The following is a 25,694-nucleotide window of genomic DNA, read 5'->3' as shown; positions in this document are numbered from 1 at the left end:
GGACATCATTACATGAGAATTTGGGGAGGAAAAATGTTCTTAACTGACATAAAAATAATGTAACATTGCACAAAAAAAACAAAACAAAAAAAACAAAAAAAAAGTTAATAATCCTACAATGTGTTTTTATTTTATTTAATACAAATGATCATTTATTATGTGAAATAATGTGTAATGATTTGTATTTTAATATTTTTTAAATATTATTTAATAATTTATGATATACTATTCACTTAATTTTATTTATTATTTTATAATAATATATTTATTTATTCATTCATTTATGTATTCATTCATATTGCCTGAAATATAAGAGAAGAAACCAAATTTCTTAGCCCTTACGTTCCTTAATCAGCAGAAATATCTCATGAAGGAGGAAACGGTTCATAAAACATAGCTCATATACTGTATAATACTAAATAATCATTTAATTTAAAGTGTGATACTAATTATATGAATCATTCATGCCTATCAATATTTTAAACAATTGGTCAGTATTTGTTTGAATTTCAAAAACATGTACTCATTCTTTAGTTACAGATTATTTTTAATTGTATTTACATACAGTTCTATTTATTTGAACTACTTTATATACATTCAGTTTGTGAAGGTGTTGCTATTTCCATGGCAGTAAGATTAAAAATATGATTATGTCAAGCTATTCATACAATTTTATACAACTGGCACACGTTGTAACGCATGCTGTTGTATCTCGTGCAGTGATGTGTATTTAATACTTAAACAGTCATAAAACAACAGTCTAAAGAATCTTCTTTCTTCTTCTCAAAGTATTGTCTTGCCCATCTCCTGCTTTTGAGAGATGCAAACGTCTCTGCAGAGGAAAATGAGGACACCTGTGGCCTCAAACGTGTTACACATGAAACGCATTCAAAGTCATTTGAATTTCATTTGTGGAGGCAAACAAATGACCTTCAACTCTGAGTGCTGTACTTACAGAAAAAGGGAAAAAAGAAAACCCTTAGAAGAAAACAAGATTTGCCGAGACTTAACCCTGAGCATACAATCACCAGAAACATGTCCAGCTCTTGTTCTAACTACACAGTCACAATGTTTGACGTTTATTTACAGTAGAAAAATAAGCACATTCATAAAAGGTCATTCAAAATAGAGAGACTGAGCAAACATACAAGCTGTGAGGCATCATTTGGTTTTGATAAACAACATATATACTGTATATACACAGAAAACTTGAAAAAACAGGAACACTATTCTCTCTGCCTAAAATAATGATAGAATTCGTTCTATTTATAGAAACAAATTTTGCTAAATGAATATAAATCCTCATGAAAAAGCACACTTTTATGAAAAAAGATCTTCCCTGTAATGTTTAAAACATGACTTTAAATATTCTTTTTTGTGCATCAAATTTCAAAACAGTATATCAGTTTGGTTCAAAATAACCTGCCATCTTTGTGATAAAGACAACATGAAATCAAAATGGACACTGTAAAAAGTGCTAACCTGCAATTGTTACCTTAAGGTTTTATTTCTAACTAATTTAACCCTTAAAATTAGTTTTTTTTGTGCAACCTAATGTATTCAGGTTGATTCAGTGATGTTAAATAATATTTTTGGCTTGTATATTATCAGTTAATGTTGCTTTTTACCACATACAGCACATTTTTAGGTTAACATAATTTTCAGTGTACTATTTACAAAAGAAAAACGTTTGTTTTCATAATTACTTTCATACTCGAAATATATTTTTTTCTGCCTTTAAAAACAGCATTTGTTTTTCTGTTGATGTCACCAAGACCGGGGGGGGAAGAGTAATATTAACAAGGTTTCCCCTCTACCACCACTGGAGTCATGAGTTCGAATCCAGGGCGTGCTGAGTGACTCCAGTCAGGTTTCCTAAGCAACCAGTTGGCGCGGTTGCTAGGGTGGGTAGAGTCACGTTGGGTTAACCTCCTCGTGGTCGCTATAATGTGGTTCTTGCTCTCGGTTGGACATGTGGTGAGTAGTACGTGGATGCTGTGGAGAATATCGTGAAGCCTCCACACGCACTAGGTCTCAGCAGTAATGCGCTCAACAAGCCACGTGATAAGATGCGCGGATTGATGGTCTCAGACACGGAGGCAACTGAGATTCGTCCTCCGCCACCTGGATTAAGGCGAGTCACTACGCCACTATGAGGACTTAGAGTGCATTGGGAATTGGGCATACCAAATTGGGGAGAAAAAACCGAAAGGTTCCCCGGTCATGGAAAACCTGTAAAATATCATATCAGATATTTTGTTGGCCAGGAAATAGTATTGTCACATTTTGAACATTAAAATCAATGTAAAACATTGTTCGCAACACATTTTACTTCCATAGTCTCAAACATTTCCGTTTGAAACAGGGTTTTCAAAAAGGAAATTCATTAGACCATAATAAAGTGGTCTATTTGACAGGTGGTTTGGAGTGTAATCTAATTACGAAGTAATTTGTTACTGTAATCTAATTACTTTTTTAGCCAAAAAGTTGTATAAATTGTAAAATGTAAAAAAAAATTCAGACTACTGAAATTCAATTAAGTTAATTACTTTTAAGTACATTACTTGTGTTAAAAATATTTCTTAAATAATATTATTTATGTAGAACACATTTGAAACATGAATTATGTTCATATGTACGTCTGTTTGCATTTCTGAAACAGCTGATGAGTCCTTTACGAGAAACGTGTGGTATTGAGTAAATGACATGCATGCGACACTGAAAAAGGAGGAAATATTGACATTATTTTGAATTTGTTGAGCGGTAAAAACAAACACTTTTCTGTGAAAAGTATTTGAGAAAGTAATTTAAAATTAAAATAATTAGTAATGTGACTACTTTTCTATGAATTAATCAGTAAAGTAATCTGATTACAATTTGTATAGAAATAATAAGTCATTTATAGTGGATTGCTTTTTTGAGTAATTTATCCAACACTGTTTGTAAGAGGGATTTGTGATGTCAGCCGAAAATGTTTATAAAATATTCAAAAAACATTATTTTTTTCTTTAGAATAACGTGCAACAATGATTTAAACATAATAAGTCCATTTTGATTTCATGTGGACTTTAAAGGTGTTGCGAAAGCAGCTGTTTCATGTTGTTTTTTCAGGTCTCCTAAGAAACCAAATTGGCCCGGTTGCTAGGGAGGGTAGAGTCACATGGGGTAACCTCCTTGTGTTCGCGATTAGTGGTTCTTGCTCTCAATGGGGCACATGGTAATTTGTGCGTGGATCGCGGAGAGTAGCATGAGGCAAATGAGACTCCGCCACCCGGATTGAGGTGAGTAACCACGCCACCACGAGGACCTACTAGGTAGTGGGAATTGGGCATTCCAAAATTGGGAGAAAAGGGGATAAAAAAAAAAAAACAGACATTCTTACTCTTCTTTTTCTTCTCTTCCCTTTTTCCTGTAGTGATACAACATCTTTCTCCTCTGCTTGTATGCAGTGCAAGTTATTGCATAGGTCAAGTCATATCCCATTTTTGCTGTCTTTTGCAAGCACAGCAGATTCAAGAACAGTTTGCTACATTGTTGGCCTGCTTAGAGAATGCAATCAGCCATCAGGGCATCAGTATCTCAACAGCTGTTCATTTTCCACTGTGAGAAAATTGCATTCTTCCCATGAGCTGTGCTTTAATTAACAGTGTTATTGGGATCTTGCGATGAGTCCGTGTTGTGAGGTAGAGCTTCATATGCAGGTAAATCTGTACCAGCTTCGGAGGTTGTGACCGGAGCATGTGGCGGTTCCTCGGGTGCCACAATGTCAAACGGGATGTCAATGGACTGGACAGACTGTCGGATGCTCTCCTCATATGTGGGAGGTGGCTATGGTAAAAACACAGATAAAGACTGACTTAAAACACATGTGATATCACAAATAAACCTTAAACAGTTTGTACAAGATAAATGCCTTGGGAGCAGTTCTTCAAATGTTATTCATTTTATGTCACACAAGTTTTTAAAATTTTTAACCAAACATAAGCCTTGGAAGGTGTTTAATGGATTATTATTTTCTTACAGATCAGACTTAGGCTACGTCAACATTAATCTGGATACATTTGAAAACGGCGTTCTCGTTTTCGAAACACTCTCCATCCACACTGACATTTTCAACAGTTTTCCTGAAGTTTCTTGACCACACTGAAACATATTAATACGGCAAGATCCCCTTACTGCACATGTGGAAAAATGTATGTTTTATGTACGGTATGAAACGCAATTGTCCTTGTGTCCCATTGCCTTAGAAGGAAGAATGCAACGTGAGGGTTGTACAAAATAAAATTTATAACGTTATCTAAGCCGCTACAACGTGGGCCACCATTTATTCTATTTTATTTTTTTTCCTTCAATTTGGAATGCCCAATTCCCACTACTTAGTAGGTCCTCGTGGCATGGTTACTCACCTCAATCCAGGTGGCGGAGGACGGAAGTCTCAGCTGCCTCTGATTCTGAGACAGTCAATCCGCGCATCTTATCACGCGGAGACTCACAGCATGTGGAGACTCATGCTACTCTCCGCGATCCACACACAACTTACCACGTGCCCCATTGAGAGCGAGAACCACTCATCGTGACCACGAGGAGGTTACCCCATGTGACTCTACCCTTCCTAGCAACCGGGCCAATTTGTTTGCTTAGGAGACCTGGCTGTAGTCACTCAGCACACCCTGGATTCGAACTCGCGACTCCAGGGGTGGTCGTCAGCATCAATACTCGCTGAGCTACCCAGGCCCCCCTATGGGCCGCCATCTTGATTGTTTTGGGTTGAATGGATCACATGATTGCGTCACATAACAACAAATATGCCATAGTTTTCAAATATCTCTGTTTTGCCTGTTCACACTGCAATGCAAAGACAGTGTTTTCACATTTATCCACTTGGGAGAGTGTTTTCGAAAAGCTCCATTTTCACTGTCAAAAACACAGTCTCAGTGTGGACGGAAGGCCAAAATGTAGAGAAAAACGAAAACGTATTAGTCTGGATCAGGGGGTTTTCAAAGTGTTGCACAGTAAGCCCCGCCTCTGAGAAAATTTACAAGGACGCATCCCCCTTGACCACCCAATTTTTGGATTTTTTTTTTTTTTTTCAGATTTACAAACATACAATAATGTTGTATAGGCCTTTACAATCGCAAAGTAAATAATAAATAAGATAGCCTATGCTAAATGTAAAAAATAAAATAAAAATCTAAATATAAGACAACAGGTACATTCTGGCCACTTATTTGAAGTTTTATCATTATAATAGATATTAGATTTGCAAATGTTATAGAGCAGCGTAGTTTATTTGAAAGCACGCGTCCAGTTTTGAGCAAGAGTTGCATTCGTCTGAGCGGAGAGATTCGCACTGGCGCCACCAGTACATGGATGCGCTCTAGCATGATATGCGCGTTGTGCTCTCGACATTAACAATATTATAAAGCCATAGTGCTATGGTCTATTAAGCAGGACTATGGTCCATTATGGCAATAAATTTCATTTATCTTCACAATACATTTTTATTGTATTTATTTATCTTTTTATTTTACTTGGTGAAATTATCATCAATCTCCACGCCTCACCTGACATGCTCTTCGCGCCTCCCAATTTGAAAACTGTGGGTTTGAATGTTGCCTTACATTTTTTACATGGTGGACAATGAAATGGCGGAGAAAAAAAATCCAACAGACATCGAATTGGGACCCAAACTATATCTAGAGACCAAAATATCATAGACACTTGAGGGTGGACTTTGCCAGTAAACAACCATCTAGCAACCACCCAGAACATCCCAGTAACTGCATAGCAACAGCCTGGCAACCACTCACAACACCCTAGTATTGTAGTGGCAAGTTTTGAACAGGCAAGCACCACTCACAGTTTCACAAATAAATGTGTTACGTCAAATTGCAAATAACTGCGTGTATCTCCAAGCCGCCAAACACTCCAAAAGCTTTTACATTTCCAATGCTGTCACTCAAGTACATTACTGTTTCAATTATGGGCTGTTAGTTGTGTAGTACTGCCCAATTGAGAGCTCAACCAATCATCATATACAGAAGTCAAGCTTCCAGGCGGGACAAAGATATATTGATTGAAAGCCCAATGTCCAATAAGCAATCACCGCTTACAAAGCCCTCATAGACTCCCAGGCTTTTTCTCAATGCTAAGAACACAAAGAATGGACAGGCGTTCTTGTGAAGACCGGTCTTGCCTAGCTATCCTGAAAGAGCAAACAGGAGGACATGAAATGGATCAATGCGAGTTGTTAGATTCAATAACCTCATATCGATATCTATTTTTTCCGGCGGTGGATGATGATGTCGAATGAGTCCATAAGAATGTAAGAACGCATAAGAAACCACTTAGAGACACAGCACCAGAGAAGCACGGCGTCTAGGTGGGACCCCAATATTATGTGTTTATAGCCTCTCGCCCAATGGACATCGACCATTTACGCCTTGATTTAAATGGCATCAATATCTGCCAAAACTCCCATTGAAGCACAGCCTTAAAGCAATCGCCACTGCTCTTCACAACTGATTTCAATAGAACTCGACGTTAGCATGTTGCTAAGCTAATGCTGTGATACTTTAATAAGCTTAAAAATACACAGCACACACATATTGGGTAAAATAGTACATTTTAAATTAGATTTGCATTTTTTATATACTTTTCAATGTTGAATGATTTATTATATTTATAATCAACATTTCTCTCGCTTTATCCGCCATCTTGAATTTTTCACTGAGCCTTGCCTTCTCCACTAAGGAAATATATGATTTGGTTAAAACTAAGTATCTTAGGCCACATCCACACTAATTCATTTTAGTTTGAAAACTCCATTTTCAGTTTCCTACCATCATCGTTTTCCAAAGTATGCGGTAATTGAGAGTGTTTTCGAAACACTCATTTCATTTTCGGTGGAAAATGCCATTCTATTGTGGATGAGAGGTGCAAACTTAGCAAAATTCCTATGCGTTTTAAAACAAAACCCTTTTGGAACATGTCCTACCATATGATGCCTTAAAATGCTGTCTACAATACATACTGTAGGCAGCTCACTAGTTTTTGGAACAGAGTGTATCTGTATTCTCTCTCTCTCTCTCTATCATTTAATAGCTGAGCTCAAAGCACTTGGCCTTCGCTTTAGCCTCCAAATAAAACACAGCCCATTTTAGGACACACAGTTTAACTTTGGCCCTTAGCCAGGGAACAAGCTAATTACGCTCAGTAATACACTTAATAGGCGAGGGATGCTCCCCTTGAGTGAACCATCCACCCAGTGAAACTAGGGGGAATAAAGGAGAAGACAGAAGGACAATGAGTCACATTCTCCCCTAATGTTTACTTTTCGAGAGCTGCCGCTTAATTATGTTTGATGTGCCTCAAATCCCATTAGTTTGTGTACTCATGTATTAACCTGGCACAAAATCAACATCAGTGAGCCTTGAAATACTCTGGGCTGGTATGCGTCATGGCAACAGCACAGGTGAATGATACTGGGCCTGTTCGTGCAGCAGTGAATGGCATCCATTTCTCAAATATGATCATATTACGGATTGTAAAATTGAGGGTCATTGAAAATCTATTGTTATTTACTTCAATTAGACCTGCAATGGATAAAACAGCTTACTGCAGGGACACACACAAGCTATAAAATTGACATTAGTGGGCGTCAATAAAGCTGACATTTGTAAGCAATTTGGACATACAATGGAAAGTGTTTTCAAATGTTATAACTTCACTGTGGTGTCACTAAGTTTTTGCCTTTACAACTGTAGTTGATTTCAATGGTCCTGCAACATGCAACTTTTTCAAGAATCCTCAAGAGATTTAGAAATGGCCAATTAAAAATGGATTTTGTGAGTCATTCTTCAGGACTTAATAATTGGTGACAAAACTGTATAGACATACATTTTTAGGGAATATACTGTATATGTAAATTGGTGGTTGACCGATATGGGTTTTTCAATGGCTGATGCCGATACCTATATCTAGAGAGCAGGATGGCTGATGGCCGATATAAATGCCAATAAACATAATACAATTTACCAACCGCAAATCAGATGTACACAAATTGTTCACAAGTGAAACAAACACTTAATTTATGCAATATTTTCTCAAATTTGAAAAAACCTTGAAAACAAAGTGTTGACAAATCATCTGGTAGATTTTGGAACTGTCACAAGCGAAAGTTAATACTTTTGTTAATCAGCCAAGCAAACCGATAATCGGTCATCGCAAAATCGCCAATTACCAGCCGATTATCGGCCTGGTCGATATATTGGTCTATTACAAATGTAAATGTATGACTTTTTAAAAAAATAGACCCCGATTAGGTAATATCAATATATTTAAATAATATTTCTATCCATATTATTCATGTTGATCACAGTTAATGATGAGGACAGTCACTACATAAGACAATGTACACATTCTACCTGAAATTGCTAAAAACTAAATCAACACAATTTAAATAGATAATTTAATGTTTATGGTAGGCCTGGGAAATGTAATGCGTTCATTTCTGCAATTAAAAGTTGACTATTTAACGTGTTAAAAAAAATGCAATTAATGCAGTATCCGTTTTTGGCACTTACTAAAACTTCACTAATGTTCCCCACTTCCTGTGCCTAAAATGTACATATATAAATTTCCAGGACTCGACTGCATATCCTAGCACAGAAACTGATTGTGTGGAGCAGTGCACGCTTATTACACGTGATGCATGTCCCGGACATAATAAACACGAGAGCGGATTTATTGTACGGAAGCGTTTTTACTCACCCGTAAGCAGTAAGACAGGTGTGGGAGAGATATGGGCAAGTTGCCGTATCTCTTTGCATCGCCCACAAACACTCACTTACTGACATCTGAACTAATGTCAAATGAAATTGGCTTTCATTTTGAAACGATAGAGACTGAACGGCAGCCAGAGAAAATGATAGTTTTGAGATTTTAAACTTCAGCATTCAGTTTGTTTTATATCTGTATGTATAGTGTCTAATAATGCATTAACAATGTACACTTAAGTTTATCTTGCCAATAAAGCTTGATATGAATTAAATCTGGCCAATTATTAATAAATTCACTGGAAAAATGGCAGTGCCCAAGTTTTAACTACAGTATGTCCACTGATTTTATGGCATGCAAACATATAATTGTGTTAAAGATTTATACCTGTAAAAATGTGTCTAATTAACTCTATTCGCAAAAAAAACAAACAAAAACAAAAAAATAATAATTTTAACATGTACATATTTAAATAATTAAAATAAATTATGACTCCATGATTAATCGCGATTAATGAACAGAAAACTGTAATTAATTAGTTTACATTTTTTAATCAATTCACAGCCCTAGTTTTTGGTGTCGAGCCAAATGATAATATGAAATATAAGAGAAAAAATGATGACAGTAAAATGACATGTTGTGTCAACCGGCCACAGGTTCATTTTATTGTTATTAAGGCTAGATGAGTCACCTCTGTCTCAGTAGGTCCATTTAGGCCAAAGCGGTCTGCTATCATCATGTGGATCTGCCGTTGTCGGTCTTTCTTGCGTACACTCTCATACGAGGGCAGACGAGGCATAGAAGGCTCCTGTGAGGAGAGGTAGTAGTTGCTGGGGACACCAATGAGGAACAAAGACCCCGTCTAACGACCACACACAGAAACAGACAGTAACTCAATTATGTGATGTGAAATCTGAGGAATTGAAAGTATATCACATGTATGAAAATGGAGTTGGTTTCCCTTCAGTTCTTGAATAATTTAAAGAAATACTGAAAATTTCACCCTCACGTACTAAACCTGCATTATTTTCTTTGTTCTATGAACCATAAATTGACATGTTTGGCAGAATGTTGAGCTTCTGTTCTTCAAGGAAATCTGAGGGTGAGTTTACTTTCAAGCTCCAAAAAGGTCCACAAATGAAAGCACTAAAAGTGTGACTTGTGCACTGCTGTACATTCCAAGTGTTCTGAATCTATACATTAGATTTTAGTATGGAAGAGACTGAAATTTAAGTCATTTTTTCACAAGATTTAAAGTATAGATCACCATCAGTGTTGAGCAAGTACATCAGATTACTTTGCCGATTACTTCATAAAAAAAGTAACACTTTTCACAGAAAAGTTTTTGTTTTTTCGATCAACAAATTCAAAATAATTTCTATATTTCCTCCTTGTTCATTGTCACATTGACTCGTTAGGGGGCGCACACCCATCAGACATACTTATGAACATAATTAATGTTTTAAATGTATTCTACATACATAATTGTATTTAAGAAAATGTGTACCCCAAGTTATGTGCGTAAAAGTAATTAACGTATCTGAACACCAGTAAATGAACACAATTTAAAATGTAATATGATACACTACTTTTATTTGACAATAAAATAATTAGATTACTGTAAATAGTTACTTTTTCATTAGATTACATCCAGCACTGATCACCAGCCACTTTCCTTGTATGAAAAACTGAAGCTCGACATGCTGCAAATGAGATGTTCTTCAAACACCTCATTTGTGTTTCACAGAGAAAAGAAAATAATACAGGTTTGAACTGACATGAGAGTGAGTAAATGATGACAAAAATGTATATTTGGGTGAACTATTCCTTTAAAGGACAGGTGCTCATATATTCTCTGAAATGAAGATCAAATTCCCACTAGAAAACACTTACCTGTGCACTCACATTATCATGACCTATGTTGTGTGTCTGCTCAACATCAGAGGAAGTGACTAGAGTCTGTCTGCTGTTGTAGTACTGAGGGGGAGCTTCCTGTTCAGTCAAAACATGACAAGCTCCTGTTATCATATTTCTGATAACATAAGTGATTGAATAATCTTTCATAATTGATTACACTGACCCTAAAAGAATTGGGAGGCCATATAACATTTCTTTTTTGTCTCTTTTTAAAACAAGTAGTTCCAGTGTTAAATTCTGATTGGATAAGCCACATTAAAAAGGCATTGTAAAATAAATATAAATAAACCCACTCCTCTGACCTCTTATATGCTAATTTTCTACATTGCTTGGCAATCATAAACAGCCCAAATTTTGTGTAATGTACTTAATGAAATACATATATATTTTTTTGAATATTGTAAATAGGGCTGTCAATCGAAAAAAGATTTTAGTCAAATTAATTACATGATATATCAATTAATTCATTTATCAATTAATCACATATATAAATAAAAATAATTCAATATATAATTATAAAATAATTATATTTAAATTAGGGCTGTCTATTTAGCGTTAATTTAGTGCAATTAATTATATGAAAAATAATGTGTTACAAAAAATGTAGGCAATTAATTATGCCCCTGATCTGTATGTAAATTCAGTTATAAGAAATGTTTCTACCATCGGACCAATTCATGCTTAATGTACCACATTGATGTAGCAGTAGGGGGCAGTCAACACTCCAGTTGTACAGGCAACACACCTGTCAAACCAACGAGAGCAACAGGAAGCTTAGCCTTCCACAGACGCGCTTTTGCATTCAAAGACAGCTGGATCGAGCACAACAGAATGCAGGGATCTCAAGACACATTTTTCAATGTTTCAAACTACATTTAATAGCGCTCTAAAAACACAGTGCTCATGACTTGAGACGCTGAAAACTAGTGAAAAATGACACAACCAAAGTGAGACGCTCCAAAAGCGCCTGTCTGACGCATGAGTACATAGACCAACAATTAAAAGTAGCTCGGAGGGAAAAAGGCCAATAATATGGTTATGTTTAATGATATGCAAAATAAAACAAACAATATTTTGACTCTCAAGCCACTTTTTGTACTGTAGAAATGCTTAACTTTGCTGCCACAATATCTGTATTTGTATTATCTAAATTCTAATATTTTTATATATGTAATTTAATTATTATATACTAAATTATCTTTATTTGGGGGCTTTTCTCGGTCAGTATTGATATATGTGATTAATTTGATTAATTAATCAGCACATCATGTAATTAATTCATTTACAAATTTGAATTGATTAACAGCCCTATTTTGAATATATAATTCCGTATAATTAAATACATAATATAGTTGAACATAAGTCTATCATTGGCCAACAGTCCACAGCGATCCATTTTGCAATTTAATTCATCAATCTGTCTGAGGCAGACTTATTATAAGGGCTTTTCTAAGGATGCGTCCATGTACACATGAATCAGATGGATGCTTTTGGACCGTCTCGGTTGCATCACGTTATATACATACACATAGGTTGCAGTTAAACAATGTTTGAAACAAGTCTTGAGATCCCTGCGTTTGGATTTGCATTCCGTCAAGCTGTGCTTATACGCAAGAACTCGTTCTCATCTTGTGTTGTCTGCTGTCTGTAAGTGTGGTTTGTTCTCTGTATAAGTTGTGCATTACCTATACAACTGGAGTTTTGCTTACTGCCCCCTGGAGAATACAGGTGGTACTTCAAGCTTGAATTGCTTATATGGAAGGAATATTCCTTATTACGGTCCGGGAACATAATTACTTGCGTTAATTTTTTTAACACGTTATTTTTCATATAATTAAAAGCGTTAAATCGACAGCCCTAGTTTGAATGCAAGAATGTGTCCTCTTGTGCTTTCTGCTGTTGGTAAAGTGTACAACTCGCAAAAACAGAAATATTCCTTATTAATTGTAAATAATAAATGTAACTATTTGTTGAGCATTGTTGTCTTTTATCATATTGCTTTAATCTAGTGCAGTGACTTTCATCCATATTTAAGTGTGGCTTGAGTGTCCAAATACTGTACTTTTTGAAGCCGCTGTATGGTACTTAATTCTTTCACCAACATAGTAATTGTGACATTTCCATATTCATTGCATGTCAAAACATCCCCAACCCTGATTTAAAGTCTAGCAACCCCTTCTTTTGTGTCCACAATGTTTCTCCTCCTTTCCCTACTTCTGCAATGTTAGACAAGACCTCTGGATGGCCATAAATTATGTTACTAAAGTGGACCACCAAGCAACTTCCTCCTCTGCCTCCCCACCCATCCAGGGCTAGATTAGGCAGGCGGACCCTGCATGAGGCCGAGGAATTCCTCCAGCCCAGCTGGACACTCTGTGATTACCCCACACCTAAATGGAAGCCTTTGTGTCCCGGGACAATACAGTCTTACTGCGCCATCAGGGTGCTGTGTAACAAACCCATCAGTGGTCTTTTGAGGGCCGGCCTCTGTTTCACACCCTTGTTTCTGTGGCAGGTACCACTTTACGAGCATGCTCTATTTTACAGGCCCATATGTGACCCGGACAGCACCACAACACAGTCATTAGTGCAGTGGCTGGATGATGCTTGCAGAGTAAGGGAAGAAATTAACCAGGGCTCAAGGCAAAAAGCTACAGAAAGTTACAAAAAGTATTTTATTTATTTATTTATTTTCGCTATATAGCGCCCCCCTTTGAGTTTAGAGTTTTAGGGGTAAAATAAAAGTGAATACTACCATGCCATATGAACACTTTACAATTTAAATAATATACATTTACTTATCTTACATTACAATATTGAGAATGAGGTTCTTTCTTTGGTAATGAGAATTGGCTACTTAAATAAACAAATAAGTGGACATGAAATATTGATTTGAGTTTAATTTATTTTATTATGTGAGAAGCAAGAGACTGTGGAGTGATACGAAAGACATGAATCTAGCACAGTTATGTAGGTAATCAATTGCCTGGGACAAAGGTCAATAATACAGTTTAGCGGTCATGAAATAAAATATTTTATAGTTAAATACTGCAATTGGTCAATCAGAATCAAGTATTACAGAGCCTGTGTAATATTCATTATATTCCATTCTAGACTTATGTAGTTACGGGTCCAGTATGTGTATAGTCACTTTGCAGACATTAATGACCTGTAGCTGTAAGATTAGTTCAGCATTTATGGTCTCAGAAATAAGTGTTTTTTTAATGCGTCACTAAAGTGAAGTGGTTTTTGATAAAAACTTAAAGACAACACTCACAGAAACACCAAAATAACTGTATAATCTAACATAGCAGCCATCCATTTGTTAAATACTTATTCTGTTGTGTTATGATATCTTTAAATCAATATCTATTCAAAAGTTTCTGTAGTTTTATTAGTAACAGATATAATTGTTCCATAAAAAAACAAAAATTAAATGAATTGATTCAATTCCAAAAAACTATTTAACATAAATGGATGACACACTATGTTTGTTTTTTTATGGTCAAAACAACGCACTCATAAAGGTAAAAATGCCCCTGAAAATCAACTCCAGAAGGAAAATACTAAAATGAGAAACTTTCTGAGGGTGTTAGTTTGAGTTTTCTCTTATATGTCACATCACAAGCCACAGTGGGACATTGAACAGCATTCTCTATGGGATAAAGACTGTGCTCAGTTCATAAAGACTTGGAGGCACAACACAGAGCTCGTTGCAGCTCTGACATCACTCACTGCGACGTAATCTGACCTTTCCCATCACCCCTCCCATCCTGGATGTGGAAAGACACGTTTAGTAAAAGTGAGGTCAATGGTCACCTTCCCTCGCTGGTTTTCACTTTCAACAGTTCTCAGAGTCCCCCAAAAAGAGAGACGTTCTTTTGTTTGCCCCTCTGATGCAGGCAGGGTGAAGAAGCAAAAGCGTGTAAAATCAGGCCAGAAGTCGGGGGAGGACCCCTTCAACAGTGTGCCTTTTTCAGCACCTGACCTAAAGTACAACCTTTGTGTCCTCTGACTCCCCACCAAAACAAAGACTGTAACAATCAGTTAGGGTGCAAACACCTTGGAAACGAGTAAAGTAATCTTTTTAGAGTTTGACTTTTGTGGGTGTAGAGTCACTTACATTTTCAGCCAGTTTGAAGTCAACATGAAATCACATTCACCTCATTTACTTTATAAACTCACGTTCCTGGTCTTGTTGTTCATGATTTCTAGGAATGTGTTCAAATAAAAATACAAATGTTTGTCTTTGTAATCTTTGATCAATAAAGTGCTTCATCTCTGAAAAGATTTTCCTTTCCATCTGATGTCACAAATTCTTCTTACTTTTCCAACCACCTGTCAGATACAGAAAACTTTTCAACTTCATTCTCGGTAGATAAAATCAAGTCCCACTCAAAGAAATATATATATATATATATATATATATATATATATATATATATATATATATATATATATATATATATATATATATAATTTTCTCACTGAATACGATGTTTAAGTCAAAAGTATGCCATATTAAGTACAATGGGTTGCGTTTGCCATTTCACATTGATTAAAGGTGAAACGTGCTGTACACAAGTACATGAACACAGGCGCCTCTAGCTACGCAAGCTCGATTTCGTGCAATGAATAAAATGAAGACCCACCCTCATTTTTTCCTAGTTGAATTTCATGCTTTACCTGAAAATATGTCACATTACATATTACACATGGTTGCGAATGGCATTTTACATTACCTAAAGTCCGAAACATACTCTACCAGTGGCATAACTTGTATCTTACGGGCCACCTCCTCCGCCCCTGTATTCAGTCTGATCTCACGGAGAAATCAGAAACAGTAGGTTGACTTTTCATTAGCTAAAATTGTGTGTGCTTACAGAAATTCAAAATACTGCCCCCAGTGGCCAAAGTGTTGTTGCTCCATTTTCCAGGTGTACTATCCATGGAGGGGCAAGTGATCCAATACAGGTTGCTTGATCATTTTTAATTTTCCTATTTTTTATTTTATTTTTAGTGATTTACATATATAACTTTGCACATTCTTGTTCCTTGGACTTAAACTTAAGTCCTAATGTAATGCTCAAGATTGCTCAAAGTTCCACTTTTAGGGTCAATTTATAATGGGAAGGGTTCGAGTCTCAATCTTAATTTTTTAGGGAGTACCTAGGTACAGTAAGTATAGTGTGCATGTGGAACATTACAGGTTTGAGAATTCTCTTTTCTTTTTTTCTTTCTTTTTTTTTTTTTTTTTTTTTTATTAGGGCGAAAAAGTGCAATTTTTTAAAATTCCCCTTAATTTCGGTTTGAATATCTCTGGTGGGGGACCAGATAGGAACCTGAAATTTTCACAGAAATAAGTCCTCTATAGTAGCATTCTGCTGTTAATTTTGAGTTTGAGATTCCACTGGTTGCAGAGCCTGTTACATAAACAGTTATGACTGCATGCTCAACAAGTGTGACCAGTGTCCAGGTATAGAGGCCTTACTGCAGATGCTTGAAGAGTCAGACAAAGATGACACACTTCCTGATAACATCACCTTTAAGCAGTGGGTTATGACTGACAGAGCAGATATGATCACTGTCGTTCTCCCTAGGGATGAATTCTCTCTGGCTGAGAAACTCAATGCATTAAAGACACACCATCGGTTGAGGACATCAGCATGGAAAGCTGTAATGTTTTTGAAAATTCTTCCACCCACCTGGACCAAGAACATCATTCAAAATGTCTACTGAGGAGTGTGGGTTCCCATTAACAATGTTCTCAGAAAACTGACACCTGCCGAATTGACTACTGTCACCAGACGCTCCCACAACATTTCAGAGAGACTGAGAGAGGAAATCTCACAGCTTCAAATAAAAAATTTACATGTAAAATACTGTCCATTTTTGTTATTTGTTATGCTTAACTTACATCTGTTCATTTCTCAAAATGCATGAATAAAGTAGGCTTTTCCCCAGATTTCTACTAGCCCTAGCTCTGCAACCACTGGAATCTCAAACTCAAACTTTACAGCAGAATGCTACTATAGAGGACTTATTTCTGTGAATATTTCAGGTTCCTATCAGGTCCCCCACCAGAGATATTCAACCCGAAAGTGAGGGGAATTTAAAAATATTGCACTTTCTCGCCCCCATAAAAAAAAAGAAAAAGAGAGACGTCTCAAACCTGTAATGTTCTGCATGCACACTATACTTACTGTACCTAGGTACCCCCTAACCCCCTAACTCTTCCCATTATAAATTGACCCTTAAAGTGGAACTTTGTGCAATCTTAAGCATTACATTAGGACTTAAGTTTTAAGTCTAAGGAACAAGAATGCGCAAAATGTTTATATATGTACATGTACCTTGTAATGTGATCTAGAGCAGTGGTTCCCAACCCTGTTCCTGGAGGCCCCCCATCACTGCACATTTTGTATATCTTCTTTTTCTGACACACCCAATTCAGGTCTTGGAGTCTCCATTAACAAGCTGATGAGTTGAATCAGGTGTGTTTGATTAAGGAGATATACAAAATGTGTAGTGTTGGGGGGCCTCCAGGAACAGGGTTGGGAACCACCGCTCTAGACATCAGTTTTTGTTCCAAGGAGCTAGGACCATCCTGAGCCGAGATATTGAGGTTTCCGTAAACAGCTGTATAACCAAAATGTGTCGTGTGCCATGACACAAAGATGGCTGTCTTGGTTAAACCAAGTAAAATAAAAATAAGAAACTGGTGGTTTTGCAATACCAATACATAAGAGGTAATCACTAAAAAAAAACATTTGGAAAATTAAAAATGGTCAAGTAACCAACTTCACAATAATTGCACTACTTGAAATGGACTGACCCTTGTGTAGCAAGTTGCTTTCAACTAAACAGGCTGTAATGCACTAAAAATAAAAGCATATTTTTAAATAGAACCCCCCTAACCCAAACCCTAAACTTAACCATCATATGAGTAAAAATGTAATGTTAGAGGGAAAAACGCAACCACTAAATCACACTCGTCACTGACTATGCGAATGTGATTACTTACTGGTTTCAACACAGGATCCGAACCCGGGTCTCCCACACTGCTGATGCAACACCCTTCCAGTTGCAACACAAGGGAGGGTAAACACATTGGAACAGATGCAAAAATGTCTGATAGGAGATGCAGCCTGTCAGTAAGTCAGCACAATGGGGCTGATCCTAGGGTACTGAAACTCTCGGAAACAACGTGCCGTCTTCTCATGTGATCATGTAGCTGTTTTCGCCTTTAGGGGTGGGGGGTCGTTTGTCTCCTTTACCTTCCAGGGTGTGGGAGGGTCCACCTTGGCAGTCTTCATCGCTGTCAGGCTTGTGGTCGCTGTCAACATTCCCTTTCGATTGCCGTTGCGGCCCCCCTTTATCCCGGGCCTGGTCTACAGTTATGCCACTGTACTCAATGCATGTATGTGAATGCAGACACTTTTAGCTACTTAGGCTTAATTACGTGCATAGTTGCTTTCCAAAAATGGGTATGTGCTGCATTCTCAGCATTGCAAAAAGGAGCGCTATAGCTGCCATTATCGTGAACTGTCCTCTTCTACAGTGAGCTTTCTATCAGGTCAACTACTGTCATAGCGGAGCAACAGTTGGGAGAGAATATTGCTGAGCAAGTGAATTCAAACAAAGTCTTTCTATCAAGTCAGTCCACTGTCGGCCATGTTTGGAACGCTCACGGGAAGCTATTTCCAGTCATGAAAGTACAGCTCCTATCTACTTGAATGGGGAAAGACCGAAATCTCCAAAACAGTTGGTTAAGATTACGATCAAAGAACATATTTCAAATCAGCAGTAAAATCTGACAACACGAGTATCACAAATTGTGATTCTTTACCTCAGATTACACTAAAAAACGCACTTTTCCCGGCTTGTAGAGCTAATGTGCATACGCTTTGTCGAGTTGATTGACAGGCGATGTCTATATCTAAAATGAGATTCTGCATCCGTTGATTGTTGGGTGTTCCAATTTCTCCCATTAATTTTAATAGACGTGGCCCGTCTCTGCTCTACGTATAGTCTCTGGTTCAAATCAATATATTTATAGCAACTTACCATAATAATAACACATATACTTTTATGGCACATGTTTTGGAAGCTAACTCTTTCGCCCCCTGTTTGTTACCGCCACAGTAACACAAGAAAATGCGTTATACTTTATATGTTTCACTGGACGGCGCGTTGGCAATGCGTTGGTCAAGCGCTCATGTCTGCGTACGCATACTTGATTGAAGCATGTTTCTGACCTGACCAAATGGCCAATGAGAAAATCGCTTCATCTCAGACCTCTTCGTGCCTCTTCCTGGTTTAACCTGTACCTCGTCGTGTCTATCTTCACCAACAGCTCAACTTAGCAGAGATGTTTTTGCTTTTCCTCCATGTGGGAGGTAGAATGTGGAGCCAGTTTCCCTGTGTTACTAAGATAAGGTTAAAGTTCCCTCACTGTGAACTGTCACAACACAAACCGAACAGGAGAAGGAAACGTTGAGGATGAGGTATGACTTCAGGGTAAGAGTGGGGGCCCTGCTTTATTACCAGAACACACCAGATAAATGGTGCACTTTGACTTTAATCTAACGTCTGCTTTCATGAGCCACATCCTGATGACTGGACACATGAAAAGAGAAATGCTCTAACATGAGGTCAGGATATACAGAATAAAAAGTCTACAGGAAACTGGTGACATGAGGTAACCTATTGGTAAGCCTTTGATTAAAGTTTAACAAACTGGAAAAGGCAGAAGAACCCTTTCAAAAAAGGTTCTGTGGCATTACCATGATATAGTGATGATATCAGATGCTAACACCATGGTACTTTACTAAATCGGCCGATCTTCGTCTTAAGCCTGTGATCGGTGATTTGCCGATCATGCCTAGAATCGGGGCCGATCTTTTTTGCAGCACGCAGGGAATCACACATGCACTGCTACTCTAATGAATGAGTGCTTTCTCAGCCCTTGATGCATGACAGAATGGCCTCTGGAGGGTGAATTATTTGCAGTTCTAAGTATTCATGAATTTAAACTTTCAGACATGCTGTAATTCAGATGAATATGCAGGTTTGTTTTTAAAAATGTGTAAGAATTACACGTGTATGAATATTAAGTTGCCCATTTTCTAGAGTCATTATAGTAGTTATTCTGACTCGCTGCACTGTGAGCACGGAGAGGATAAAGAGACTGCAAACGGGTATAAAAATGAATTAAAAAACAAATAAAAATGTGTATACAAATCTGAGTACACGTGATGTAACGTGAGTCGTGACAATCAGACATTGTGTTGAGCAATAGAGACTGTTTGAGCGATCATGAGCACTTTCAGCTTCACTCCCTTCAATATGCTCACTCGTGGTGTCAATCAAACATGCGCGCTCTCCAGGTGCTCTTAATATTGTTATTCTTTGAGGATCCCAGTTTAAATCAGATTAATGTTGGTCACATTACCACTTATCACAGCAATTACATTTTAACCATAATGGCACCGCATCTTCTCACATTTGCTTGATAATTAGTGATTTGTGTTAGAGCAAAACGCCAAAGACAGTAAACAAATCATAGATATTAATGATTTCTCACTGGAGCAGTTTTAGAGCTTGTAGAGAATGGATATATTTTTCTTATTTTTGAATGTATCTCTACTGTGTGTGATGCTCTCATGGTTTTTACTGCTTACCAGTGTCACAATGACCTTTTGATATTGGCAACAGAACTATTCATAACTGTTTTCAAAACAAATAAATGTTAGCAATTCACAATTTATGTAATTTTAATGTAATTTGTTAACTTTATAAAAAGGTTCCATTCGTTATCATTAGTTAATGCATTAGGTATCATGAACAAACAATGAACAATATATTTTTACAGCCTTAATTAATTGTAATGTTAGTTAATATAATTACAATTGTTCATTGTTAGTTCATGTTAGTTCATAATGCATTAACTAATATTAACAAACACAACTTTTGATTTTAAAAATGTATTAGTATATGTTGTAACTAACATTAAGTTCATTCGTGTTAACTAATGTTGTTAATAATGTTAACAAATGGAACCTTTTTGTAAATTTAACTGTGTGTGGCATAAACATATAACTGCACAATATAACTTGCAAAAGTGTGGCAAAGGGCACTTTAAGAAAAAAATCGGTATCGGTATTGGCCAATCTTAGTGTAATAAAATCAGAGATCGGTATCGGCCTCAAATTTCCTGATCGGTGCACCACTTATGCCCACCTGCCTAATATGCTGTTGGTCCTCTGCATGCCGACCCGCCGAGGCATGGAATCTACAAGACCTCTGAAGGTGTCCTGTGGTTTCTGGCACCAAGACGTTAGCAGCAGATCCTTCAAGTCCAGTAAGTTGCGAGGTGGAGCCACCGTAGATCGGACTTGTTGGTCCAGCACATCCCACAGATGCTCAATCGGACTGAGATCTGGGGAATTTGGAGGCCAGGGCAACACCTTGAACTCATCATGTTCCTCAAATCATTCCAGAAACAATGTGTGCAGTGTGACAGGGTGCATTATCCTGTTGAAAGAGGCCACTGCCATCAGAATACCATTGCCATGAAGGGGTGTACCTGGTCTGCAACAATGTTTATTTTCTGTGACTTGTGCCACAGACCAGACAGGATAGCCTTCATTTCCCTCATGCATCCATGAGCCTTGGGCACCCAACGCCACGTCACCGGTTTGTGGTTTGTCCCTCCTTGGACCACTGTCGGTAGGTACTCACCACTGCTGACTGGGAGCACCCCACAAGCTTTGCTGTTTCAGAGATGCTCTGACCCAGTCATCTGGCCATAACAATTTGGACCTTGTCAAAGTCGCTCAGGTCTTTACTCCTGCCCATTTCTCCTGCATTCAACACGTTGACTACGAGAACTGATTGTTCACTTACCATCTAATCTACCCAGAACATGACATGTGGCCTTGTTAGGAGATGATCAACGTTATTCACTTCACCTGTGATGTGATCATAATGTTTTGGCTCATCAGTGTATATACGTAGCACTTAGAGTTGAAAAGAGCTGACCGTATTTTTTTGACCGTAGTGAATCTTCTGTGGTTTTAAGTCTTGTTTATTCTTGCTAACGTAGCTTACATTCTTGCTTATTTTGTCAAATATCCTATCTGACATGTACAACCTCCCTTGAGCTGAGTCATAGTGTTTGGCGTTTGGCATAGTTACGCTGTTGGGTGTCAGTGTGCAAATTCTTAAGAATAAGATAGTATGTAATCTTTGTGTGTACCAAACATTGATAAAACAAAGAGTGGGAGATTTTCTTCATTAGTAAAATGATCAAACTAGGGAAGATGTAACTCTTTTAAATTTCATTTCATTTACCATAGGGGAAAAAACACAATGCGTTTTTCACGTGTCGCCTCTACAGTTTCAGAAGAGATCTCAAGCATGTCTCAAACTGTGCTCAGATTTGCCAAGATACCAAAATCTGAAATCAAACGATCTCAATATAAACCTTTTTCATCACATTCTTCCTAGACCAAATGGTCTGAGTTATGCAACCCGTATTATTTGCAATAAATGTCAACAGTTGTCTCGTTTGTGTCTATTTTTATTTCTACAAAGGGATTTTAGAAACCTGTCTGAGAACCCAGAGCAACTTCTGAGCAATGCTCTTTTCCTCTGGGGTCTTACCATGTTAGAATGAGATTCCTGATAAACCCTTATTTTGCAGCAGAGGGGAAGCTTCCGGTACAGGATAAACAGCAGCACCACAATCAGCACAAAAAACACCAGACAACAGACTGTGAAACAGAGAAGACAACAGACAAAAAAGTTAGTTTTGTTAAAAAAAATCATATGTACACTGTAAAAAAAATCCTGTTGTTTTTACCAAAAAAAAAACACAAAAAAAAAACTGCCAGATGTGGTTGCAAGAATAATTATGTAAAAAATACAGTAAAAATGTAAACAACTTTACAGAACAACCTGTAAATTTTACAGTTTAAAACTGTTGTAATTTACATGACCACGCTGGCACTGTAAAATAAAAATCTGTTAAATTTACAGTAAAAAACATCATAAACTTGATATTAACTTTCTGAAACTGTAAAAATCTGCTTTTTACTTTATGAGGTATTGTTAATCACTGTAGTAATTACAGAAGAGCACATGATGACATGAAGTTCATCAACAGAGTCTCTTCCAGGAGCAATGACCAATAAACATGTAGAGACAGCGCTCAGTGTCACTCACACAAACACTAAACACCATCAGGGTAATACATGTGAAATTTAAATAATGCAGTAAACATTAACTAAACTACATCAAATATAACAGAACACCCCAAAGTACATAACTAATATTAAAAATAAGAAGAAACATTCCCATAAATTCCCATAAAATATAATAAAATATGATGTGTCATGCAGGGAATTGTGGGAATGCCCGATTATTGTTTTTTACTGTAATTTTAACAATAATTTATCGTAAAAAGTACATGTACTCTCTTGTTAAACATTATGTTAATTTTTACCATTAATTATACAGGAAAATCATAATTTTTACATCTATTATTTTTTGTAAAAACTACTGTATTGTCTTTTAAAATATATTTAAAAATGTTACTGTATATTTTACAGTTAATACTCATGAATCAATTAATGTTTTATTTCTGTAGCATTTTTACAGTCTTTTACCATTAAAATTACAGACATTTTTTACAATGTAGGCACATTTATATGTGTCTACAAAACTAATTTCAAGAATGTAAGTATAGGCCTTTAGATCAAAAGGTTTCTAAGATCATAAGAAACAAATTCAGTCAATGTGTCCGAACTTTTGACTGGCAATGTATGTGCATTATTGTAAAAACAATCTTTATCACATAACATTGCAAGAAAATGTGTGAAATACTTGTTATTATCCTTAAAGTTGTATAGACTTTCTCTTAAAGGGACAGTTCACCCAAAAATGTAACTTCTCTCATAATTTACTCACCCTTATGCCATCCCAGATGTGTATGACTTTCTGTCTTCTGCTGAACACAAATGGAGGTTTTTAGAAGACTATTTCAGCTCTGTAGGCCCATACAATGCAAGTGAATGAGGCCAGAACTTTGAAGGTCCAAAAAGCACATAAATGCAGCACAAAAGTAATCCATACAACCAGTGGTTAAATCAATTTCTGTCTTCAGAAGCGATATAATAGATTTTGTGTTGTAACGGACAAAAATGAAACTCCTTTTCACTATAAATCTTGACATGTGCAGTCTCTAGGCACAATCATTATTTCAAGCTCGATAACACTTCCTAGTGCTTGACACATGTGCATACCACTAGATGACAAGTGCAATCGAGCTTGAAATCATGATCGGCAAAAAAAGACTGCTGATTTCAACATTTATATTACAAAAGGACTTAAATATTGATCAGTTTCTCACCCACACCTATCATATCACTTCTGAAGACATGGATTAAACCACTGGAGTCTTATGGATTACTTTTATTCTGACTTTATGAGCTTTTTGGACCTTCAAAGTTCTGGCCAATTTACACATCTGGGATGGCATGAGGGTGAATAAATGATGAGAGAATTTTCATGTTTCGGTGAAATATCCCTTTAAGAAAAGCCATTAAGATGTCCCTTTTGATTAGTACTGTAAGTATCACAGGGTTCAAACGTTTTAAACGAGATAATACTGCTGTTAGAACAAAACAAAAAAACAATCAGAGAAAAGTTCTTCTTTCGTTTAAGCATATAGGATATTCTGACTTACTTGCACCCACGATGACTGTCCGGTGGTCCATTGAGGAGCTGCTGGTGGTGGGTACAGTTGAAGGCACAGTGGCGGACATCTCTGACAAATGCAGCTTTCCTGAAAAGCGACGCAAACTGTCTCATAGTAAGTCAAGACAAGAAACGTTTTTCTTTCTTCCCAACTTCATTTCAGTGAAAAAGGAGTTACTCGAGTCCCAGAACTTCTGTTGCGCACTGAACGTCAGTCACGACTCACATCCGAGTCCTCACGAAGCACCAGAAACATTGTTGCCATCCGTGAAGGGACAGAGCGAATCCTACTACGGTAAAGGCTCGCCTCGTGAATATTAATGAGGTACGTGAGTGGACTCTCCAGAAAGGTTGCCAGGCAACGTCTGCCTGGTCTGATTAATATTCATGAGGTTAACATTACTCGTAGTAGGTTCGGAGCCAGGAACATGGGAAATGAAACAGACAAGAAGAAAGCTGTGGGTTTAATTATTACGTGGTATGGAAATACAGAAAGCAAAAAACAGAAACTGTACCGTCTTATCTTAGAAACTAAAAAATATTATTTCTGTGTCATACTTCTTTGTGTATCACTCAAATTAACAAGCTGTACAACATTCACGCAACATGTACTGCTTGGCTTGGAGATGTGGAGGACTTTGCGCTTTAAAAGTGCGCCGCCTACCGGCTGCTTATCGTTACTACAGTCATTTATTCGCCACAGATCAGAACAGCAGCCGGACGAAATGCTCTCACTTGAAATGTGTGTAGTGTACACATAATGAACATTGCTTAGAAACTACGACAGACGTATTATCAAATGACTAATGTTAATATAACTCGACGAAATTGTATAGACAATTCATTCATTCATAAATGCTCTGACCAACTCATATATACACAAAGACTGTTTAGCCCAAGACGGAGCACTTGTATTAAAATGAATCAGAGAAATTGAAACACCCAATATGGCGGATGTAGAAAAAGGAAGTCCCGCCTTACAGGTAAAAGAACCAATCACCTTTTAGAAACAGACATCGCCTGTCAGTTAGCTCGAATATGCGCATGCGCACTAGCTAGACCAGTCTGAAAAATAGCGGGTTTTTTTTAGCGTGATTTGAGCCAAAGAATCACAATTGATGACACTATCGCTGTCAGATTTAACTGCTGATTTGAAATATGTTCTTTGATCGTAATCTTGACCAACCATTTTGGAGATTTCGGTCTTTCTCCATTCAAGTAGATGGGAGCTGCACTTT

The 25,694-nt window shown here is 37.1% G+C and overlaps 1 protein-coding gene across 2 annotated transcripts; it reads right to left on the bottom strand.

Moving 5' to 3' along the window:
- Positions 1 to 541: 541 nt before the first annotated feature.
- On the bottom strand, positions 542 to 25,371 carry si:ch73-364h19.1 (uncharacterized). Of its 2 annotated transcripts, none has more exons than XM_051715677.1 (5): positions 24,446 to 25,371; positions 22,363 to 22,472; positions 10,672 to 10,770; positions 9,470 to 9,640; positions 542 to 3,828 (listed from the first exon to the last, which is right to left on the bottom strand). In XM_051715677.1, exons 1-5 carry the CDS (start codon positions 24,522 to 24,524, stop codon positions 3,637 to 3,639), a joined length of 651 nt encoding a protein of 216 aa, XP_051571637.1. In that variant the 5' UTR covers positions 24,525 to 25,371; the 3' UTR covers positions 542 to 3,636. The 2 variants fall into 2 exon arrangements, with proteins under 2 accessions (XP_051571637.1, XP_051571638.1); XM_051715678.1 differs by having other exon boundaries at positions 10,684 to 10,770.
- Positions 25,372 to 25,694: the final 323 nt, after the last annotated feature.

Source organism: Myxocyprinus asiaticus, chromosome 14 (assembly GCF_019703515.2).
Source record: "Myxocyprinus asiaticus isolate MX2 ecotype Aquarium Trade chromosome 14, UBuf_Myxa_2, whole genome shotgun sequence".
In the NCBI taxonomy this organism is placed as follows: domain Eukaryota; kingdom Metazoa; phylum Chordata; class Actinopteri; order Cypriniformes; family Catostomidae; genus Myxocyprinus; species Myxocyprinus asiaticus.
This window is presented reverse-complemented; position numbering and strand designations above follow the sequence as displayed.

Coding starts and splice junctions, on each gene's coding strand:
- si:ch73-364h19.1 (XM_051715677.1), bottom strand. CDS start 24,524: ATGTCCGCCACTGTGCCTTCAACTGTACCCACCACCAGCAGCTCCTCA. Junction 22,473..24,445: donor GACAGTCATCGTGGGTGCAA/GTAAGTCAGAAT, acceptor TCTGTTTCACAG/TCTGTTGTCTGGTGTTTTTT. Junction 3,829..9,469: donor ATGGACCTACTGAGACAGAG/GTGACTCATCTA, acceptor TTTTTACCATAG/CCACCTCCCACATATGAGGA.